The 24536-nt window shown below is 40.1% G+C and overlaps 1 protein-coding gene across 8 annotated transcripts in view; it reads left to right on the top strand.

Moving 5' to 3' along the window:
* slmapa (sarcolemma associated protein a) overlaps nucleotides 1-23795 on the top strand; it is a 69454-nt gene extending 45659 nt beyond the window's left edge. For 5 of the 8 annotated variants that reach the window (XM_042089998.1, XM_042090001.1, XM_042090002.1 and 2 more), the window contains 7 exons: nucleotides 11782-11907; nucleotides 12960-13034; nucleotides 13896-14201; nucleotides 16111-16228; nucleotides 19998-20169; nucleotides 20355-20489; nucleotides 22812-23795. In XM_042089998.1, coding sequence (XP_041945932.1) covers nucleotides 11782-11907; nucleotides 12960-13034; nucleotides 13896-14201; nucleotides 16111-16228; nucleotides 19998-20169; nucleotides 20355-20489; nucleotides 22812-22904 — 1025 coding nt within the window. In that variant the 3' untranslated portion in view covers nucleotides 22905-23795. Of the gene's footprint in view, nucleotides 1-11781; nucleotides 11908-12959; nucleotides 13035-13895; nucleotides 14202-16110; nucleotides 16229-19997; nucleotides 20170-20354; nucleotides 20490-22031; nucleotides 22120-22811 lie in introns of all 8 variants that reach the window. The other 3 variants (XM_042089999.1, XM_042090006.1, XM_042090004.1) reach the window with 1 other exon arrangement.
* The last annotated feature ends 741 nt before the right edge of the window (nucleotides 23796-24536 follow it).

The following is a 24536-nucleotide window of genomic DNA, read 5'->3' on the forward strand; positions in this document are numbered from 1 at the left end:
CTCTTTTTGACATACTTCTCCTCTTGCCATTTGTCATGTTGGCCTCAAAGGGCATTTTTTGATTAAGTTCTGAGTATGTTTCTTTGTCCTGTCAATCAGCAGTATATAGTGCCAGCTTTGTGTTGATGCTGGTCTTTGTCAAATGCTAAAGTCTCAAAGTGCTGTGTAGTAGTTCTTATCAGAATATTGTGAGGGGGCAGCTAAATGTTCAGCCAAGCATATCTTCTCAATATCTCTGTTGGTGGAAAACACCTCACCCATGGTCAAAAATGGTTTCCTGATGTGGTGAACTTGACCTTGGTTCTAATTTTAAACTACTGGCTCATTTCTGTAATGTCTATTGGTCTACATGTCTTTTGATGTCTATTACCTATAGACTACCTATCTATTGATTGACCACAATGCAGCCACATTAGTGAGTGTGGAAATTGTATATCAGATCAGGTTTTTCCTTGTCATACTTCATTGATGGTTGATCAGTTATGTAGCACTGTTAAATGATTATTATTATTATTATTATTATTATTATTATTATTATTATTATTTGTTCAGGGCTGTTTACATCTTAGGCTTGAGTGTGCAGTGTTCTGTTCAGACAGGTACCATTGGGTGGCCCTTGGTGTGCATTTACAGATATCGTCACCAGAGGGAGATCTTAAGTTATTTCAGGGTGCATTCAGCAGTAGGGTTGCAAAATTCCGGGAATTTTCAAAGTTGGAAACTAAATTCCCAGTGAAAATGTCATGTCATGTAGGAATAACTGGTGTGAAACTGGACGTTTGCAAACAGAGTTGCCCAGTTATGGGCTTGTCGTCACTTTTGTCCACATTCAAATGGGTGTACGTCATTTTGCATAAACTGTAATGGGACAATTAATCTGTCTGATTTAAGCTTGACAATTTATATATAACTTACATAATCTATAAGGTTTGGTTGGGGTGGTATGTTGTGTCGTTATATTTTTATTTGTTTTACCATTTTCTGGGATTCTAACTGAACAAAATGATAGTAAGTCAATGTTCCAGCCAATTGGATTTTGTTGTTGAGTGGCGTGGTGTCTCTTGGGCAGTTTAGTGGTTTCAGTGTTGCTAGCTTAGCACGCTAGTAAACCATAGGCAGAGAATGGGATTCCCGCTAGCATGGTAGCTAGCTTTGTATGCCAAGCTAAGCGAAAATACGAACAAACAAATCATATTGTTTATTACGAAACAAAGTGTTAATGTCTGTATATGAAACAGTAGGAATTACCAAAAATTCCCAGTTAATTCCCGTAAATTCCCATAATTTCCTTTAATTCCATGAAAGTTTCCAATTTGGAATATTTCCAAAATTCCCCAGCTTAACTTCCCATGGAAAGTTTCCGGTAAGTTTCATGAAATTTACCGGAAATTTAACGCCCCTTTGCAACCCTATTCAGCAGTCAGATGTGCAGTATGTACACTAGGGCTGCAACAATTAATCAATTATTCGACTAGTTGTTGACTTAACTTAAACGTCAACTCTCTTGGTAATTGTGTCTCTTTTGAAAGGAAACGACCTCAAAATTCTCTGGTTTTACCTCCTTAAACTTTTAATATGTTCTGCTTTACTTACTCCTCCATGATGGTAAACTAAATATATTTGGCATGTGGACTAAACAAGTCATTTGAGGACATTTTTGGGACTCTGCAGGGCTCTACAGTGCGCCCATTTCACTCGCACATGCGAGTAAAAATGATGACGTGCGACTGCAAAAAAATATTTAGGCGCACTGGTGCAAATGACTTCTAACCATGTCAATGTTTGTCTACAAAATACACCGCAACATCGAGAAACATTACTGATGCAAACCATAGAATCACGTAGCGAATGCAGCATAAAAACTACACCTCCCATCAACGTTAGCAGTTTCGCGTTGTGACTCGCTAGTAGTCGCCTCTATCAAATCCAAGAGCGCGCAGAAACAGGGTGTCCGCGCGGTAGTAAAAGGTAGTAAATAGAATCTACCAAAATTAAGGCCCTTGAAAGGTAAATGCAACTTGACTTGGTAGTAAATTTTTCATCACCACCTCAATATATAATAAGTTTACATTTTTTGCTTAATATTTGTGTCTACATGTTTTAACTTAATCTTGCCTAATTAAATAATATATACGTGCTAACAGGACCTGAGTGAGCAATGTAGCAATGACGTAGAAGTAAACTGTGTAGAGTTCCGTGGTTGACAGCCTATCAGCGACGCCAACAAACAACATTTTCGGTGTCTCGGGATACAAACAATGCGCTTTTCGGTGTCTCCTTCACGTTGCTTTGGGCGACTTACTGTATACACGAATCCGGCGAGCGTTTTGTGTAGGCTGCCATCTTGTGGCGACGCCATTACTGAGCTGTAAACAAACCTCCGTGATAACGCACCTTCAATGACAGCTACAGCCAGGCAGTATGGCTTGTTGGGTTGATGATGTTAGACAGTGGCCTCCGGTCACAGATGAAGGTACAAGCGATCTTACAGATTATTTATGAAAATAGTTTAGAGTAGAGAATGAGGAAATAAAGACACAATTGGGACTAGGTTGATATTATATCTACTTAACTACTGTAGCTAGCTAACGTTAGCAATAACTATGCTAGCTAGGCTACCTAACGAGGAAACTATACAAATATCTGTCAAGTTGGCATGTTTTCCCACTCGACATTATAAAATAAGTAGTGAGACAGTCGTAAATCGCGGGCTGTTATCCCAGTGGACACAACCAATCCAATATGGTATGTAAACAAACCTCCGTGATAACGCACCCTCATTGACAGCTACAGCCAGGCAGTAGCACTATGGCTTGTTGGGTTGATGATGTTAGACAGTGGCCTCCGGTCACAGATGAAGATACAAGCGATCTTACAGATTATTTATGAAAATAGCTTAGAGTAGAGAATGAGGATATAAAGACATAATTGGGACTAGGTTGATATTATATCTACTTAACTACTGTATCGATAGCTCTAACGTCAGCAATAACTATGCTAGCTAGGCTAGCCAACGAGGAAACTATAACAAATATCTGTCCATTTGGCAACAATAAATAAATAAATGGATATCAAATAAACGAATTCATGTTTTTCATTTGTGACCATTGTTTATCTAATTTTCACATTTCAAAAGGAAAGGGTAAGGTACAACTAACTGCTATCTGTGCAAACCGTATGGTAACGTTATCTACCAGACAGGGGCAGTCGACCCAGGGTATTTTGTGTCTCACGTTTTTCTTTTGTTCCAACTGGTAATTTTATTGCTGCTATTGGAACAATTGAAAACGGAACATGTTTTCCCACTCGACATTATAAAAGAAGTAGTGAGACAGTCGTAAATCGCCGGCTGTTATCCCAGTGGACGTAACAAATCCAATAGGAGGCACGGGCGTAATGCTACCCAGCGACAGCTCAGTAATGGCGCCGGCTTACTTCTGGTAGTTTCGCCGGATTCGTGTATATGAATCGTGCAGATCTGAAAAGTTTTTTAGGGGCCGGGGATGCAGGTATGCTTTTCGGGGACTCTCGCGTTTTCACGTCATTGGTCGGCTCCAGTGCGTGGATATCTCGCAAAATTAAACAATATTTAGGCTGCACCACTGGGTAAAATGGCATTTTGTTTTAGACTACTGGTATTTAATTTGTGCATTGACAATAAAGCTGAATATCATATGAACTAGATGACTAAACTTATGCATATGTAGAAGAAGAAACACAAAAATCCATGACAACCTCTCTTCTTGATAGCTGTTGACTGCATGGAACTGACAGGGATTGTTTTGTTTAATAATAAATAAATAAATACATTATGCTGCTACCTTCTGCTTTTCCCAAATACAATGTAGCCTACAGGTGTACCTTTCATCAGTCCAGTTGCAATGGATGGACTGCTCTACTTGTGATTGTTTAGATATTTTAAAGGTTTTATAACAATGCTACAAATTTTTTGGTAAGTGCTACAAATCTATTCACCTTTGCAGTACCAGTAGGCTACTTTGTGTGCGGCCCGCAAACACACATTCCAAACAAGCATACACAAAAGTTTCACGAGTGGGGGATGGAGTAGAAGATGGAGACAAATTCATTAATATGATTTATTTTCGCGGAATGGATGTACAGGACTGAGCGGCGGTCATATTTTGTACCGCTATGCGATACATCTAGTATTTGTTCATGTAGCAAAGGAGCGGTAGATGTAGGCCTAGGCTAGCTTATCACTCTGATAGCAGCTAAGAAAATATAGGCTACACTGACTCCGTTAGGAGGCAAATCTCTCAGTTTACACTAGGCTACTTCAGCTGGAAGTTTTAACAACTGTGGACTAGTGTAAGCTTTCGTTCAGCTGACGGTAGCGCTGCCATCTGACTGTGATCATCCATAACCGTGCAATAAAATTCTACCTAGCCCATCAGTAACAAAGTTCGAACTAGTCACTGACATGGTAACCGACAACATTTTTTTTACGTGACCTAGTATCTAATGTTACGGAATTGCAAGAAAACAAGTGAAAACAATTCCTTTTAACCACGCAAGTGCGCGTGTCATTTATTAAAACGGTAGAAAACTGAATCAAAGACGGCACTGGCCATCAACAAAAACAGCATGCAGTTTAAAAGTCCCGTTATTTAAAGTCCCAGACATTTAAAGGGACAGCGATCACTCAAGACAGACCTACACCACAACTGAGTGATGAACGTGAAATTCTTTGAATAGCCTATAAAACACTGCATTTAGATGACAACTGCGTGAAGAACCACGCTAATCTAGTTAATGGTGAATTAAGATTATGGCATTCACATTTAAATCATTCAATAGCCTATGAAAACTTGATCAGAAAACTGCAACATATGAGTTTAAAACCATGTAAAAAGCATCTAGCTAGTGACAGGAGGGTTTAGGAGGGAAAAGAAACTCTAACATACTTGATTCCACAGTCAATGTTCAGTATTTGGCCTATAATTTAGCCTATAATATTGGCATTTGAATCCATGAAAACTAATCAAAATCTATCATTTCCTATTGACAACAGACCCCAGTAACGCATCGCATTGCTACACATTTTGAAGCAGGGCTTGAAAACGAAATTATTTTTCAAACGTTCTAGGTAGGCCTATGTTTAACGTTTTCATTCTTGCATGCGTTCCGCCACCAACATATCGTTCCTGAACCGGTTCGGAATGCAAAATATCGTTCGTTCTTAAAGTTCCAGCAGTGTTTGGTGGGCCTATCAAGTCTAAGAAGACTAGCCTATGCCCAAAAATAATAAATCACAGGTGGCATCCAAAAACATTCAGATGGGCTATCCATCCCATAGCCTACAGACTTACTGTAGGCCTAACCTATGCCTATAAATAATTTCTTATCAAAAATATTTCTGGATACGTGCTAAACTCCTTACCTGGTTGTAGCCTAAGTTTTATCCATATGGAGATCTTCAAAGGCTTGCGCTATAATTCCAACCCTGTTTATAAACGAACCTGTCTGTTGCTGACAAGGCCTATCTCAAATTTCCCGTTTAACTTTTCTACATAGAATAGGCTATAATTGCGCAAACATTTCAAATCCCGACTTTAAAACGACAAGGCGTGGACAGGCAAAATAGGCTATTACGCATAGGCTACAAACAATTTCCAAATCAGTTTCAGTAGCCTACGCTACGAGATGGCCTAAGATCGGAAGTGGCAGACGGATAGGTTACATTACAACAGTAAGACAAAATATATACATTTGGACCAAAGGTCCATTTATTCGTTTTTTTTTTTTTTTTCAAACTGCAGAAATCAAATTATTAGGCTGTTCGCCTACAGTAGTTGGCTACATAGCGGCTTGTTAGCTCACATTAACAGTGTAGATGCGGGCTTGTTTTTCGCACAACCGGAAATAGTCTCCCTGACATAGGATATGCTTTTGTGAAATTTTATAAAATATATAGAGAACGAAAAAAAAAACGTTATTAACCGGCTTTGTGGATTTCAGAATAACGTTTCTGTTCCGGAACAGTTGAAGACCATTTTGTTTTCGTTTCCGTTTCCGCTCCTCGTAAAATTCCGTAAAATTCCGTTCGTTTTCGGTTTTCGTTTTCGTTCCTTGAACCGGTTCGGAGCCCTGTTTTGAAGTATTGAAAAGAATCATATCATTGGCTTAAAGAATCTATATTGTATCAAATTGTGATTTAAACTTGATTTACACTCCTAAATGGCATCCTTACCTACCTACCTAACTGTTGTTTTGGGAAGTACAGTATTTATCATGCAAGCATCGTGCATCCATGCTGAGTAATGCAATGAAATCATAGTTTTCAATTTTGCATTAGTAAAGCAGTCCACTGATGTGCATGTTTTCACAGACTGCTTTAGTGTCATGTGCAACAACAATACCATACCAATAATAATGCCTTTATATATCCATATAAATAGATTTCTGGGCCTATCCTTAGACTGGAGTTGTTGGGGTTTTTTTTTTTGGGGGGGGGGGGTAGTCGGTGGTGTTTGTTCTTAATTTTTCACCACACATGTTTGGTGTTTTAGCGTCATTTGTGCCAAGGTTATCATTCACCTTATTAGGGCTAAGGGCTGGTTAGGATAACTCAAGAGCTAGGGTTAAGGTAAGGACAACTGAAACTGAACTCGACACTACAAAAAAACATTGTCATTGACAATGACCATACTTAATGATCACAATTAGAAATTATTAGTGTACCTAATATTTATGATTTATACCTTATAGCAAGTAGTAAGTGGTGCTTTGCATACCCCCCCCCCCCCCCCCCCCCCCAAAAAAAAAGGGCTGCTGCTTGATGTCGTGTTGGTAGTAAAAAATATTGTGGAGGTAGTAAAAAAGGTAGTAAAAAGAAGTAAATTCAACTCTATGATTCCTGCATATACCCTGAGAAAAAGCGGAAAGTTAGACTAGCCAGCCAAGATGCAAAGATTGAAGGAATTAGTTCTTCTATCCATCGAATTCAAGAGGAACAGGATGAGACTCTGAGAATGCAGTGAGAGAAGGAAAGGTAACCTAACATGCCTTTTATTTAGCCCAGTTGACGTATTGGCTGCAATATGCAAAATATAGCTGTAGCAAACAGGCACAAGAGTAGCCTCCGGTAATACTCCCATTTTATTCAAAGGTAGAACGCTACTGACAACTCCAGGTTTCCACGCATGCTTGTTTGTTTACACCGAATACAAGCGAAAGTGCAAAATGAAAGTAGGCCTAACGCCTTCTGCCCCCATCAATGCAGATATTTCAAATAAAAACTAAAAGTATAAAAAATATCCTTGATTAGCCTATGTTGGGTTTTGTGGACTGTTTTAGTAGTAGTATTAGGCAGTATGCAGTCAGATAGGTCACCATGGGCATATTTGGATTAGCTACAGATGGATTCACAAATAAATTAATTAGCCTATATTTGGCAGGACACTTGATATACAGACTAAATGCAAATATGGCAATGTATTATATTATTTTACATTAACAAAATGTAAAATAGAACAGACTGAAAATAAAGTAGGCACTGATCTTTAAAATCCTGTTTCCTGTAGCCTAAATGTTGTCAGTCATTCTTAACATTCGCAATTGGTGCACTGGCATGTTTAACTGTTAGCTGAAGTGTAATGTTGCATTATGTGTAAGTTAAGTACAGAACTGACTGTGCGCCCAAATTTTTGTCTGTGCTCCTAAATTTTTTAACTTGGGCGCACAAGTGCTCCTGGAAAATATTTTTAGTGTAGAGCCCTGCTCTGGCAATTACTCAGTTGAAATAATCAATAGATTAATCCACTGTAAAGATAACTGTTAATTGCAACGCTAATGTACACTAATGTACTCATTTGGCAGACGCATTTATCCAAAGCAACTTACAACCATAGAACAGCATTTAAGCTATTAACATTTAGGCAATTTAACATTTAAGCTACAGAGCTACAGCAATAGAATAACATTTAAGGTATTAACATTTAGGCAATTTAACATTTAAGCTACAGAGCTACAGCAATAGAATAACATTTAAGCTATTAACATTTAGACAATTTAACATTTAAGCTACAGAGCTACAGCAATAGAATAACATATAAATGCGCAGTCAGCGATTTCGTAGGAAGTCATCTTTGCTAATAAATTTAAATATATAAACACAAACAGATACAGTGCCTATAAAAAGTATTCACCCCCCTTGGATATTTCCACTTCTACTGATTTTATAAAAGGAATCTTGATCAATTTATTTTGGCCTTTTTAACAACAATTGACAGAAATTCCACCCTTAAATGTCAAAGTGAAAGCAGATTTCAACAAAGTAATGATAATTAAAAATATATAATTCAAAATAAGCAATTGCATCAATACTCACCCCCTTTAAGTCAGCATTTTGTAGATGTAACTTTGGCCGCAATTAAAGCATGGAGCCTACGTGGATAGGTCTCAGTTAGGCTTGCACATCTTGATAATGCAATTTTACTCCATTTTTCTTTGCAAAACTGCTCAAGCTCAAGCACAAACGCCCAACCCCCCCCCCCCCCCCCCTTAAGGCTTTTGCTTCTTGCACCCCCACTTTTAAACTCATTTAGTTTATTAAGGCTTTTGCTTCTTGCACCCCCACTTTTAAACTTTCGTTAATTTCCCACCTCAAGTTGCTAGTGCTCCCTCCAGAGCATGCTTCACAAGGTCCAGTGGCCCCATTGGTGTGCCCCCTTGACTCAGCTTAGTCAGTGTAGGCCATACAAGTTACTCACCGTCATGAATTAAATAAAATCGGCCAAGAATGGAAATGGGACCTGCATTGTGTGATTGGTGCTGTAGCTTTGCAGATGTCTTCTGATGTGGGCACAATGGGGAGTGTCCTATTGGTGAACTGATGCAGATCCTTTGTAATGGTCCTTAGTTTATCACCTATCCTTGGCAATTGTCACGTTGTTAATGTTTTACCTTGATCCGTGTCTCAAAGCAATGCCATGTTGGGTCCTTGAATTTATGGGTCCTTGTAAAAGTCCTTGAATTTATGTTGAAGAAAGAATGGGAACCCTGTGTCATCTTTTCTGTCACTTTCATACAAAACTTTAATGAAATTTCTGATATGGCTCTTTTAGTTTGTTAGCTATAACTGACTGAGTTAGTAGTGTCTTTACCAGGCCAGTTAGTCATATATAATCATGCACTGGGCCTTTTCTGGGGTTTTCTACAGTTTGTGAAAGTGTAGCACTTACTGACTTACTCCTGGAGGACAGTAGCTGGTTTCATTACTTACTTTTTTCTTGTGTGGAGACCATCATTGGTGTGTTTTAAGCTCAAGTAGTTAACTTCACTGTGCTTGAGGCATGAATGACCTCAACTGCCATCAGAGGATGAGAATGCGATTGCTGTCCTTTCATTAAACCCATGGCAACACATAAAAGCCAGCTGCTTTGAATTGAGTTGTGTGAGGCCTTTACGCTTGTTTGTCATGATGTAATGTGAATTACTCCTTTTAAACACCCCATTTGACCACCAACTGCCAAGTTGATAGATGTGCACAACGATCATGAGTTCATGACACAAGTTTTTACCTATGTAGCTTGAAGGCAGAAGTGACGTGCTCATTTCTGATTAGAGTAAAGAATTGCAATAGCCAAACCACACACATCCAGATGGAGGGCCTGTTTGGATCATTTATGTGGGAGTATGTGTATGATGACTGTACCCTGTTTGGCCTGCTGCAGGGGTGTTTTTGCACTCATGGTTTTAGATCTGCTGCATGATTGCCATGTCCCTGTGCCACTACTGAGTTGTAGAGGCCAAGCACTGCCCTCTGTTGCCCATGATTTTGTTTGCATTATTTTTTTGTTTTTTTAAATCGTGTTCAGTTATATATTGCAGACAATCAAAATTTAAGTCCTTCCTGACGTCTGGTTCCTTGCTTCTTTTTTTTGCCATTCTTCTGTTCACATTCCACACAGACTATTTCAGTACAACGCATAGGAACATTGCCGTTAGGGAGGTTTCTTAGGGTCAGCATTGCCACCTTCTGTCAAACATTCCCCTCTTCTAATCAGGAGCAGCAGTTTGGGCCTATGATTCACTGACTAAATAATGTTTGTTTATTCATCTGTGTGTGTGTGTGAGTAAAACAACTCAGACAGCAGGAAAAAGAGCCTACATCTGAACTAAAGTGTAGAAAGGTAGGCTACATAGCCTAGAGATCCAAACGAGATTATAACTAGAGATCCAACCTCATTTCTTAATTTCTGCCAGAAACATCAGTCTATCAAAATCACATTAAAATATGAATGGGTTATTTATCATTCGAATACCATTTGTTCACATCATGTTCAACCGAATGTTCAACTATCGGTTAAAAAGTGACAGCCCTAGTTGGTGTGTGTGTACACGCACTTTGATGGATATGGTAGTTTTGGGATGTCAGGCATCTTTTATTGAATTGCAGAATAACCATAATTGTTTTGCTTGACTAATTGACTCAGTCCAACTCTGAATAGACTTGTAGATCTCTGGAACAAAAGCTTCCTTTCAGACAACCCTAGAGAGATGAGTAATGACTGAATAGTCGGTCAAGCTCCCAGTGACCACTGAAGTGGTATTGTTCAACTGGTGCAATCTCTCTTTGGCCCGACATCAGTCAGACACCCCTCTACGCCTCTAGCTGACCTTGGTGCAATCACTTCACTGTCACTTGTACATTTGGGTTGGTTTTGGACCCAGGTCACTTTGAACACTTGGACATATTTGTTCCGGCCGCCATAAGACTACATAACGGACCTGTTTGAAGTGCATTAATTATTTACTACTAATGATAGTAGCTTGTTTTGGGACTCTTTTTATTATGACCGCCGCGAAGCGAATTGGCGGTTTGGACATTCTTTTTCGCATGTCCAAATTTCCGTCAAGGATTCCCGGGACACTGAAAGACCGGGGTACACAAAACTTGGTGGGCATGTAACCCCACATGGATAGCATGGAACCGTCGTTTTTCGTTTTGATCTGTAGCCCCCCCGCTGGACTGGACCCCCCGAAAGGAGAGTAGGGCAGACACAGTTTTCTGTGAATATCTTGAGAACCGTAGGGCCTAGGATGACCAATTTTTTCCGTATGTTTGCCTCCAGGGGTCATGTTAACCCATTCCATGTGCACACATGTGCATAAACAGATACACACGCACACACATACATTCACAGTAATCATATGTATGACACATACTCACACAGTAGGCATATGTACGCATGCATGCATATGCACAAACACACATACGCAGACAAACACACAAGCATACACACACACACACACATGAACATAAACCTGTGCATGCACACAATTCAAGAATTTCTCAGAATTATGAACAGGCAAGATGGGGGTGGGGTTGTATAAAATGAATTTTACATGTGAAATCTATGAACTAATCATGTTTTGGTACTTGTTGTCTAGCAGATACCAGTGAGAATTGAGTGTGGATAATGCAATTTAGTGAGACCATTCATCATATAGGCCTTTCAGCGTGATTTTATTTTTGTGTAAAAAATGTGCTGGACTGGGCGGCGGCCATATTTTGTACCGCTCTGCGGTACATCTAGTTTGATTAACTGTTATCATCAGGGTTTTATTAGATACGTTCACAATTTCCTGCTGCACATACAGTATGGTTTTATTATAGACATTCTTTATAAAGAGCCTCTGCTCTACTGTACCCTCTGTACCTGTCCAAAAGTAGAACTTAGAGTGATGTGTGTGCATGTGCATGGTTGTATGCACACACACACTGACTGACTGACTGACTCAACTGTCCTTCCACAGATGAACTGCAGAGGGCAAACCTAGAGCCTGGTGACACAGAGGAGGTGATCCACCACCTGCACAGAGAGCTACTGGAGGCCCAGGAGTTGGCCAACACTGGCAAACAGAAATGCTTGGAGCTGCAAGGTATGGTCTTCCACCATGATTACCATAACGTGTCAATAGTACCACTTTATATAAATGTGGGTGGGTGGGAGGGGGGGGAGAGATGTAACGATTACCGGTATAATGGTAAACCGCGATAAAAATGTTGACGATAATAATTACCGTTTTCATTTCAAATATCATGATTATCACTCTTGATTACCGCGGTGTGGAAACCGTGTGTAATCCTTCCCAGCTTCATCCGAGCCTGCTTTTGACATACAGTAGGCCTGGTACAATGGAACAAAACTGGTACCATACTGATTCTGTTGTCTAATTGATGGTTTTAACTACGATTCGGATTAGGCTACACCTGATTTTAAAAAGCGGAACTTTTTCACCGCAAAACGTGCACTGCATCATGTAGCCACTCTGCGTCTTTTTATGTTCGCGTCCACATTAAATCCATTCCACTCACATTATGAGGAGAATATAGTAGCCTAAAGTTTTATTTTGAACACTTACTTTGGTCTCACTCATTGCATCCAAATAACAGAAATAGCAATCTCCAAGTTATGGTGGGGTAAGTTAAGCTATAAGCACATAGCCAATTAAACATGAAGAAAAAAGTGAACGGGACACTTTTTGAAACTATTTCAGCTTGTGTAGGCCTATCAGTGCTTTCTAAACATATTGAACACACTTTTAGAAATACCGTGATAATACCGAAAACCATGATAATTTTGGTCACTATAACCGTGAGGTTAAATTTTCATACCGTTACATCCCTGGGGGGGGTCTAATTGAGAAGATGGAATCATGTAGTTGTTGATGACTGCTATAGAATAGGTAGGAATGTAAGGGAAATGCAGTGTTAGTCAAATCATTTTTTACCTATTTTATTGTAGTTTTTGCCACATAGCTCACTGAATTGTGGAATTATGGATTGATTCAATTCAATTGATTGACCACCACAAAAGTAGTGAGGTTGAAGAGACAGGAACAATGTGATGCTCAGAGTTTATGGTGGAGTGGTGGTGTGACGTCACTTGGGAATTGGTGATTGAGTTGTTTTTCCTTTTGGCTTTCCTCAGCTTTGTTAGAGGAGGAGAGGAGGACCAACCGCCAGCAGACCGAGGAGTCTGCCAAACAGATCCAATTCCTACAAAGTGAGTATCAGACTTCTGCCGCGTCTATTTCTTTGTTCATCACAATGGAAAGCTCACCGTTTCCACACCAGACTTAACAGCTAATTTACTAGGAGCCTGGTCGCAAATGGATAACATCCATTTCAGATACAACAGCATTCATTTTATTGCCACTTCACAGCAAAAAACTAAAAATATTTTTGAAAAAAATGTTTTGACCCTTTATTTGAATAATTCAATATTGATTAATGAAATGTTAATCCTTGGAGCAATGCTTTAATGTACTGTAGTCCTATGCCTTTTCCCGCAGAAGCGTTAATAATAAGTAAAGTGACCTGATATTTAGCAGGCACATTTATCGAAAGCAGCAGGGACTTGCAATGGTGTGTTCAAACCCGTGCCAGCCGATTATCAGATGGCACCACTACCATTGCTTCTCCACGCCTGCATTAATCCATGTCTACATTAATATTTTAAGTGACACATTGAGTCAGAGGGCTCTTTGTACAACGTACAGCATGAGTTCTCTGAGAATCAATTTCATATCCAAACAAAATTGGTATTGTAACTGAAATATGTCTAATGAAATTGATGTGGAATCAAATAAAATAAAATTAAGTCTTGTGAATTAGAATTTAATCGATTCAGGGAATCAGTGACGATGCCCAGCCCTATAATGGCATGAGTGTAACTCTCTGTCCACCCCAAACCATTTGGAAATGAGTCAGTGTCACTTTTCTTTATCTGTAATAGCCTGGGTGATTTGCCTTTCATCTTCTGAAAAAAATCGAGATTATGCAAGATTGTTTGTGGTTGTTCTATAGTGTAATTTTGGAGATGAACATGAACATTAATGTAAACGTTTGTTCTGGGGCTGTACAGCTCAGCTGCAGAAGCTGCAGGCTGACATGGAGACTCTAAGGGAACAGAGGGAGAACACCATCAGCAGCACTCGTGAAGAGCTCTGCAACGCCCAGGAAGAGGTCATCTTGCTCCGCCAGGCTATGGATGACACCACCTGTGAGCGCGAGCGTGAGATCGCTTCCCTTCAGGCTGACCTCAGCAGTGTTACCACTGAACTGGACAAATGGAAGCAGGCTGCCACCAAATACGAGGTGGAGATCAGCACTCTGCAGGCCAGCTTCCAGCAGCAGAGTCAGCACCAGGCGAAAGCAGCCCGGCTGCAAGGTATGCACCCACCCAGGTTTTGTCAGTCCATTTTGAGATTGATGAAAGACCATGTTGGGGCCCTTCAGAGACCTTTTAGGAATAGTGCATTGGGACATTGTGTGCTCTGCAGGGGTTTGGTTGAATTTTGAATGTGGTGTTTGAGTCATGGAATAAGTCATTCCTCATTTTTGCAGGGCCCTTAGCTGGACCTGTTGATCTGTTTCACAACTGGCGTTTAGGCACTGCACTCTTAGAGATGTGTAGACAAGTTTTGACATGGTTCCTTTTATTTTCATTTACTATAAAACGCTCTGAGGCAAGGTAAAAGTACATAAACTTGTTGAAATATAAAGAGGTGGTAAAATCGTACTTTGCCATGTCTACCAGACTGAATCTTGACTAAGACAAGTAAGCATTTCTGCCCTCATACAGTAACTAATTATTGACTTTAGAAAGATCTGGCCAGATTTTGGTATGCCAATACCAGACAGGGTTAAAAGAGTAAAAATGATGCCGTGCGAGTGCAAAAAAATATTTAGGCGCACTGGTGCGAAATGCCTGACAGACTGTTAGTAATGGTCACATCCATATGTAGAGATGTAATGGTTACTGGTGTAACGGTAAACTACGATAAAATTCTTGACAATAATAATAATAATAACCGTTTTGATTTTAAGTATCTTAATCAGGGCTCTACAGTGCGCCCATTTCACTCGCACATGCGAGTAAAAATGATGGCGTGCGAGTGCAAAATAATATTTAGGCGCACTGGTGCGAATGACTTATAACCATGTCAATGTTTGTCTACAAAATACACCGCAACATCGAGAAACATTACTGGTGCAAACCATAGAATCACGTCGCGAATGCAGCATAAAAACTACATCTCCCATCGTTAGAAGTTTCGCGTTGTGACTCGCTAGTAGTTGCTTCTATCAAATCCAAGAGCGCACAGAAAAAGCGGAAAGTTAGACTAGCCAGCCAAGATGCAAAGATTGAAGAAATTAGTTCTTCTATCCACCGAATTCATTGGATATAGGAGGAACAGGATGAGATTCTGAGAATGCAGTGAGAGAAGGAAAGGTAACCTAACATGCCTTTTAGCCCAGTTGACGTATTGGCTGCAATATGCAAAATATAGCTGTAGCGAACCGGCGCAAAAGTACCCTCCCGTAATACTCCCATTTTATTCAAAGGTAGAACGCTACTGACAACTCCAGGCTTCCACGCATGCATGTTTGTTTACACCTAATACAAGCTGAAGTGCAAAACGAAAGTAGGCCTAACGTTTGCCTACTGCCCCCATCAATGCAGATATTTCAAATAAAAACTAAAAGTATAAAACATATATCCTTGATTAGCCTATGTTGGGTTTTGTGGAAGAGAAAATGGACTGTTTTAGTAGTAGCCTATTAGGCAGTATGCAGTCAGATAGGTCACCATGGGCTTATTTGGATTAGCTATAGATGGATTTACAAATAAATAAATTGGCCTACATTTGGCAGGATACTTGATGTATTATATTATTTTACATTAACAAAATGTAGGAAAATAGAACAGACTGAAAATAAAGTAGGCACTGATTTTTAAAATCCTGTTTCCTGTAGCCTAAATGTTGTCAGTCATTCTTAATATTCGCAATTGGTGCACTGGCATGTTTAACTGTTATCTGCAGTATAATGTTAGATTATGTGTAAGTTAAGTACAGAACTGACTGTGCGCCCAAATTTTTGTCTGTGCTCCTAAATTTTTTTTAACTTGGGCGCACAAAGTGTTCCTGAAAAAAAATGTTAGTGTAGAGCCCTGCCAGAGGTGAGACATAGTGGTTTGCATGTGTATACTGTGTTTCCAGTCATCTTGGTTTCTCTGTAATCAGTTTCAGAGTTGGCTGACTTTTAAAAGCTGTGTGTGTGTGTGTGTGGCGCAGGTGAGCTGGAGAAGCTGCAGCAGGAGTGTGGCAGCTTGCAGAAAGAATGTGAGGGTCTGCGCTCAGAGAAGGTCTCTCTGCTGGAGAAGCTTAATCGGCTGGAAGTGGAACTGGACAGGTTGGTTTCCAGACGTGAAATCAGAACCACTGATTGCTGCCCCAGACTTGCAGTCATCAAATGAAATGCCTGACAGACTGTTAGTAATGGTCACATCCATATGTAGAGATGTAATGGTTACTGGTGTAACGGTAAACTACGATAAAATTCTTGACAATAATAATAATAATAACCGTTTTGATTTTAATTATCTTAATCAGGGCTCTACAGTGCGCCCATTTCACTCGCACATGCGAGTAAAAATGATGGCGTGCGAGTGCAAAATAATATTTAGGCGCACTGGTGCGAATGACTTATAACCATGTCAATGTTTGTCTACAAAATACACCGCAACATCAAGAAACATGACTGGTGCAAACCATAGAATCACGTCGCAAATGCAGCATAAAAACTACACCTCCCTACTAAACTTTAGCAGTTTCGCGTTGTGACTCGCTAGTAGTCGCTTCTATCAAATCCAAGAGCACGCAGAAAAAGTGGAAAGTTAGACTAGCCAGCCAAGATGCAAAGATTGACGAAATTAGTTCTTCTATCCACCGAATTCATCGGATATCGGAGGAACAGGATGAGATTCTGAGAATGCAGTGAGAGAAGGAAAGGTAACCTAACATGCCTTTTAGCCCAGTTGACGTATTGGCTGCAATATTATGCAAAATATAGCTGTAGCGAACAGGCACAAAAGTAGCTTCCCGTAATACTCCCATTTTATTCAAAGGTAGAACGCTACTGACAACCCCAGGCTTCCACGCATGCTTGTTTGTTTACACAGAATACAAGCTGAAGTGCAAAACGAAAGTAGGCCCAACGTTTGCCTACTGCCCCCATCAATGCAGATATTTCAAATAAAAAGTAAAAGTATAAAAAATATATATATCCTTGATTAGCCTATGTTGGGTTTTGTGGAAGAGAAAATGGACTGTTTTAGTAGTAGTATTAGGCAGTATGCAGTCAGATACAGTAGGTCACCATGGGCATATTTGGATTAGCTAAAGATGGGTTCACAAATAAATAAATTAGCCTACATTTGGCAGGATACTTGATATACTGGCTAAATGCAAATATGGCAATGTATTATATTTTACATTAACAAAATGTAGGAAAATAGAACAGACTGAAAATAAAGTAGGCACTGATCTTTAAAATCCTATTTCCTGTAGCCTAAATGTTGTCAGTCATTCTTAATATTCGCAATTTGTGCACTGGCATGTTTAAGTGTTAGCTGCAGTGTAATGTTAGATTATGTTTAAGTTAAGTACAGAACTGACTGTGCGCCCAAATTTTTGTCTGTGCTCCTAAATTTTTTAACTTGGGCGCACAAGTGCTCCTGGAAAAAAATGTTAGTGTAGAGCCCTGTTAATTACCGCGGTGGATTACCATGGTGCGAAAAACATGTGTGGAGTTCTTTCCAGCATCATCTGAGTAGAAAAAGGCGCACAGGCGCAGTATGCAACGTGGGCTTGTTATGTGTTTGAAATCAGGTGCCACTGCTACGCATATTTCAGGATGACTGCAAACACAAATAAACCTAGCTAGATTTGTGGATCTGCGGTGCATTTTCGCAGGCCTACTCTCACAGGAATGGTTATCCATTGAATCTATCAAATGTATAGAATAAGTGGCATAACGATTTTGAGATTTTTTACCACTCATCTGATATGAATGCATACAACTGCCTACTGCATCTTGGAAGTTTGTTGTGATAAACACTCGTGGCATTCACGATATGTTGTAAAATATTGAAATTGTCGGAAGTTTACATAGGCTAGTTTAAACTGTATGTTTTTCTTGTCAACCATACCTGTTTCATTCATCCCGACCAGGACGTAATGAAACATTACGCACGTTCCGCTTTTGTTGAAATAATTCCTGAACGGTTTTGTTCAGAGCTGAAAATGCAACTGTATTTGACAGAGGACAGATACCAGTTTAGTAGTTTGCTAGTGACAAAATTCTCTCAAATTCTCAAGCTCTACAAGCTTGCTACAAGGTATAACAAGTTACTTAAGTGCAAAGATGTTTTAAAAAATGAAAAAGTGCTAGCCTGGCTGACACCAGATTGATCTCAAATCTCAATTGGTCTGGGGAACGCTAGGGTCATAGAATGGATTGCATTTTATTTTGTTCTCTGATGTAGACATAGAGGGTATGCAACTTTGATCTGGCAAGAAAAAAATGCTCAGATGTTTATTTTACAAGCCCAGTTGCAACCAGATAATTAGGCTTAGTAATGCTTACTAAGGCTACAGGTTTTCAATATTAGCCATTGTTTGTCTAGCCTAGCAACAGTAACATAGTAATGCAGGACTTCCTGTAGCTGAACAGCATGGGCTGGTGTACGTTAAACTCTTACCAAATATTTGCGTAAGTACAGCAAACACATCTTTCTTGTAAACAGTTGTTTGCAGTTGTTAAATCAGTTCCAAAGAAAAAACACATCCGTGTCATTTAACTGCCCATCAGCGCAGCCATTGGTAGTGTTCAACACACTGCTAACCGTACTCTCTCTATCACATTAAGCCAGCCTCATGCTGGATAAGCAGTTGTGACTAGTTCCTGGGTTTTTGGTGATTCAGAAATCTGCTTGAAGCTCTAGGTTATCATTGACTGATTTGTTCTGGCAACAAATAGAATTATTGACAAGGACCGTTTCCTTCGACTTCGAATGAAGCATACCCTTTAAGCTGATGTAAATAACGGAGCAGTTTATGACCCACTGCACATACAGTCCATGATCTCTTTACCGACAGAACCTAATATCTGTCGTCATAGGAATATTCATTCATAAGTTAGAGTACATTAGACGTGGTGGTTGGTTATTTGGGGCATCACAGCAACTGAAATGGACAAGAGTCAGTAGTATAATTTTGCTAAGAAGTACAACAGTTTTGTTGTCTCAAAAATGCTCAGAAAATTGCAAAATAAGAGGCTTTTTGTGATTAATACTGGCAATCTGTTACATTGACACCTGACTGACTAGTTGTTACCTAACAGATAATCACCCTACTGTTCAATCTGTGGCTTGTGGTTCTGTTTCAGACTAAATGTGCTAGCACATTGCTACATTGCTACTGCTACTACAGTACAGGAGGTTGTCCCTGTGCTGTGTGAATGCTCTCAGCACTCAGCACTCTTTCTTGGTAGTGTTTCTGGTGACTCATGTTGCTGACTCATGGCGTTAAGACCCTGTGTACCTCTCACCTCAGCCAGCTTTATGCTAATAAAAACATAACCTGTTGTGAATGGTTGGTTATCGTCACGCTGCTCTTTCAACATGGAAATGTTTCCACTGACCTCATAAATTGGACGCATTGTAACAGGAGGTTGTTTGATCAGCTTTGGCTGTTATGACACTCCTCTCACCACCCTACACACACACACACACACACACACACACACACACACACGTAGATACCCGTAGTCTCCACTACACCTTAACTACTTCAGTTAACGCCATTTTGGTCCCCAACAAAAGTTTAACACTCATTATGATCCTAAAATAGAGCCTACGTTGTTCTTTGGCTGAACTATTCCTTTAATAAAACCAGGCAAATGACTAATGGTATATTTTAAGCCATGATATTGGTTATGTTCTATGTAAGGGCTTCTGCATACGAGTTTCTAAACGTTTGTCTGCCCCTACTTTCATCATTAAATTTAATCATGAAACCTTGCAGATATATATGTATATACTGGTGAATAAATTCTGTTCGCATTTGCATTCACTTGTAACTGTGTGTGTGTGTGTGTGTGTGTATTTGCATGTGTTTAGCTCAAGGGAGGAGAGTGCTACACTCAGCAGCAGTCTGAATGCTCTGGAGAAATCCCAGGGAGACTTGCAGAGCCGGCTGGGATCTATGCAGGATCAGCACCTGCAGGATGCCAGCATGCTCCAGAGCCAGCTCGCCCAGGCCGACAGTCGTACCAAATGCCTGCAGATAGAGGTAAACTGGAACAGCAAGACACAAACACAATGCACACCGTCCATACAACACCCATAATAAAGGATGCCGTATTCTCGTGGCCTTTTATGAGGAATAAATCTTATTACATTAGTTTAAGGGGGGTTTTTTTGCTCCTTTTTTTGCACTTCCTCTGACCTTCATGGATGCCTCTCCTCCAACTGCAGTATGAGGAGACTCAGACGCAGCTGTCAGACCTGAGGCGGCGCTATGAGAGGACCGAACAGGAGAAGTCCTCCATCAACGCTGAGCTGGAGCAGTGTAAGGTCAACCTCAAGCTGCTGCAGGAGAAGGGAAAGAATGTGAGTTCTCTTGTCTCGCTCTCTCTCTCTCTTTCACTCACACACACAGCTGATGCAGCCAGGGCTGCCATTGCTATCAGCTTCTTCTCCATACTGCCCTGGGTGAGTACACACAGACACACACAAAAGATTTAGTTCTGACATTTTAATCTACAACAGCTCCGGTTGCTCCTCAGCTTTAATGTGTGAGGCTCTGATCTGCCTGTTCTTGTATGATATAGGGTAAGAAAGAGGCTCTAAGCACAAGCCTGTGTGTATGGTTGAATTGGTTCTTTGGTAAATAAATCAACAAACAGAGGTCATCTTTTATAAATAGCACTTTGCCATGTAAAAAAGTTATTATACTCAATGACTATTCCAAAGGCCACACAGGCAGCACATTTTGTAAGCTTATTCTGAGTTTTTGAATAGCCTGCTTATTAGTGCTTATATTACTCCAGATGTATGCTTGGTTATGTGATCGTGGAGGGCTTTTTAAAGAATAAGGTTGAAAACTGCTGCCCTCAACAAATGCAAATGTACCATCCACAGAGAGACCACTATTTCAGCAGTATGTTGATGCCTTTGCAGAAAGCAAAGCTGATCAGAAATAGGCCTAGTTACATTTTGCTGTCTTATTCTGTTGACTTATGCTCACTTAGTTACACACACTGACTAAAGCGGTATCGTATCATACTGACAGAACAGGAATTTCCTAAATATAAATCAGGGTTTATACATGAATGTTGAATTCCTGCGGTTAACTGCAGTTTATACACAATTTAGTGTTTTTTTTATTATTATTATTTGCATGAAATACTGCCATGCGGTTGATTTACGATACGTCCTATATTTAAGAAACTATGGTACACACTTTCAGAGTCACAGTGGTGCCCCTGCTGGGTTGCATGAGCTTTGCACCTGTGCATGAGCTATTACTGCAAAAGTTGAAGCTGACCCAAACAAATAATCATTTCCGATTGGTGAGAATATAGGAGATTTTTTTATTTTTTTTATTTGTTAGTGCATTTTTGTCTACTTACTTAACACTTCCAAGTCCAAGTTCCAATTTAATCTTCAAATGATACACAAACATGTTTTTTTACATGCTTTCACACACTTTTTCCAAAAATTAGCTTTCTTGCACTGGGATGCAGGGTGATTTGGTGGTGTTGCACCTCAGACTTCTGCAGGGGCTGTGGAGAAGAAAATGGCTAAATATGGGCTGGGATGAATGGATAGATTCAATAACCTGAATGTTGTGACAATTTCTTGTATTAACACCACTTCACTGTCTGTGTCATGTCTGTGCTCCTTGTTGTTGTGGGTGGTATGTAGTTCAGGTATTCAACAGTGGTCTTTTTTGTGGGTGTATGCTGTTTTTAGCCTGTGTTTATCTGATAGGAGCTGTTGATATTTGTATGACCCAAACCCTTCCCCCCTCCTTACTTTTTATTTGCAGAGCCCTCCCTTAGCCGTCCTTCCCCAGCCCTGCCATCAGATCAGGTCTTTGTGTTGCGTAGTGTTAAAGTTGATTTTCTGTAATGTCCCTTCCTCCTTTAGCCATCCATATCGCAGCCCGCCCAAGCCATTTTCATCGGCCTTATCCTGGCTTTGCTGTACTGGTGCTACGGCCAGTTGTGGTAGAAAGGTACACGGCGCTCGTGTCGAGTCTTTTGTCTGTGTCTCTCGTGTTGTCTTCTCCCTTGTGCATCATGCTGTCTTCATCATCTCTGCATGGCCATTTGAACCAAGCTCATCTCACCCTGTTGCACACCCTACACCTCTCCACCCATCGGCTTTGCCCTAAAATCTCTCGTCGGAACTTTGCTTCATGAGGGAGAAGATTTTCTCCACATAGTTTGTCCTCCTAATCATTCACTGACCAAGTAACACCTGTTCTGTCTTGCTTGGATCATTAATGTGTGTCATCTTTTCGCTTGTAGGGAATTTGGCTTTTTTTCTTCTTTTGATCATCATTTTACTCTTCCATTTTCTTTTGACTAAAATTCAACACAGTGTCTCTAAACGCAGAACACTGTGTTTGGTTTTGCATCATCAACTATTATCTGTGAGGCTACTGGTTCTCCCATTGGAAGTGCTCTCGAGCGCTCAAGTGTGTAACTCTGTTTCTGTCTCTCTCTTTGTCTTTCTCTTTCTCCCTCACATTGTCTCTCTGTTTCTTTTTTCCTACCTGTACCCATCTCCCTGTACCCCTGCAGCCGTATGTTAATGACCATAGTGCAAGTTGTGTGATAATCTCTCTCTCTCTCGCTCTGTCTCGTGTGTGTGTGTGTGTGTGTGCGTTTGTGTGTCTGGCGCTGTGTATGTGCCATGTTACAGAGCGGCTGGATGCCATGGATGCCGGTTGTTGCTGTGATGGTTGCTGTGACAGCGGCAGTTCTTTACCCCGGCCTGTCAAAGAGCACCTCCTGAGAGTGTGGCTCTCCACGTTTACCCTTCCTTCAAGATGCGCACACACACACACACACACACACACACACACACACCACAACATCCTACATACTCCATCTCCATCTGGACACTTCAGTCTCACCTCACACAAGGACAAATGCATCTTAACCCCTCCCTGGGTCGTTTTCTGTTTTGAGGCCCTCTAAGGACCCTTAGTGCAACTGTATAAAATGTAACTGTAAATATATATAGATTAAGAGGGAATAAAAGTTGTTACTTCTACTATAGAGAAAAGCTATATCTGCTGTTTTTTTCCCTTTTCATCCTGTTTGTTTTTTTGTCATAGGTGAGAATGTTAACTTTACAATGGCCTAAAGTAGGCTTTTTTCTTGGTGGGTACCAAACTCTTGGCAAGTTATAGTTTCCTTTTTATTATTTTATTTTGTTTCTGTGGTTTGCCATGTTGGAATTTGATGTGGTATTCCAAATAGATGTAAAAGCCAAATCTAAATCTTAACATCTGGGCACAAAGGGTGAAGTGCCTAATGTATCTACTACAGAGCTAGATATGTGTGTCTGTGTGTGTGTGTGTGTGTGTGTGTGTGTGTGTGTGTGTGTGTGTGTGTGTGTGTGCGCGCACTTAATTTAACACATGCTACTTGTCATCCAAGTGCCACACAGACTTGTGCAGTATCAGTGAATTAGTATGGTGAGACAGGAGGAGGAAGCAATGTTCTAAACTCACAACATGAATCCCTCTGTGCTCTAAATGTCTGTTCCAATCATCATGCTTGTAGCACAAGTATGTCTGTGTACTCTAGCATTGTTTATTTGTATTGTGTGAGCAACAAATGTTCCTGTCAAAGACACTACAAAAATGTAGGTAATTTGAAATTAAAATGTTCCTTGATATGTTGTTGAAATGTGGTCTGTATATCTGGGGAGTGATTCATTGAATTAATGGCATCTGTGCTCAAGCTATTAAGTCGAACAATGTCTGTCTTGCAGTCTATACAAGAGGCTGCTGAACAAATAGCTGTCAGTAGCTGGTCACCCACCCTGTGTATCTAAAGGACCATACACAGACCCTGTAGCACATCATACACCTGACTCTGGGATTAGTTTTGCCTTAACAGTGATTGAGTTTATTTCCTGTCCAAAGATGGAATTTGGATGTGGATGTTTTGATGGTGTAAGACAAGAACAATGTCTCAAAGCACAGAGATGTTTTAGTTTTGAGTATGAATCAAAGACATTGACTGTGAAGGGTATATTGGAGTGTGACTGGGTGAGCAGTAATGTAATCCAGTAAAATGTGGGGTAGGTTAATATCTTCTTTGAAAATGCAAAATATATCCTTCCTATATGGGCACATCCATGAGCTCTCTTATTTAAGGAAACATGTTACATGTTTCTTACTCTCATTATCTCATTCACTACAGTGAGCATGAATATGTTCTCCGAATGAGTTTGGATACAGGTAAAGCTAACATGTAGTCACAGCTATAATTTACTGATTCTGTTATTTTGGTTTAACACTCACCTCTTTTTTTTTTTTAAGACATTAATGCATCTTATTGAAACACCCACAGACTCCTCATCCTGTTGATTTTGCAGATGGTATAGAAGAGGGTATAAACCTATAGAAAGTCT

This window comes from Alosa sapidissima, chromosome 4 (assembly GCF_018492685.1).
Source record: "Alosa sapidissima isolate fAloSap1 chromosome 4, fAloSap1.pri, whole genome shotgun sequence".
Lineage (NCBI taxonomy): Eukaryota > Metazoa > Chordata > Actinopteri > Clupeiformes > Clupeidae > Alosa > Alosa sapidissima.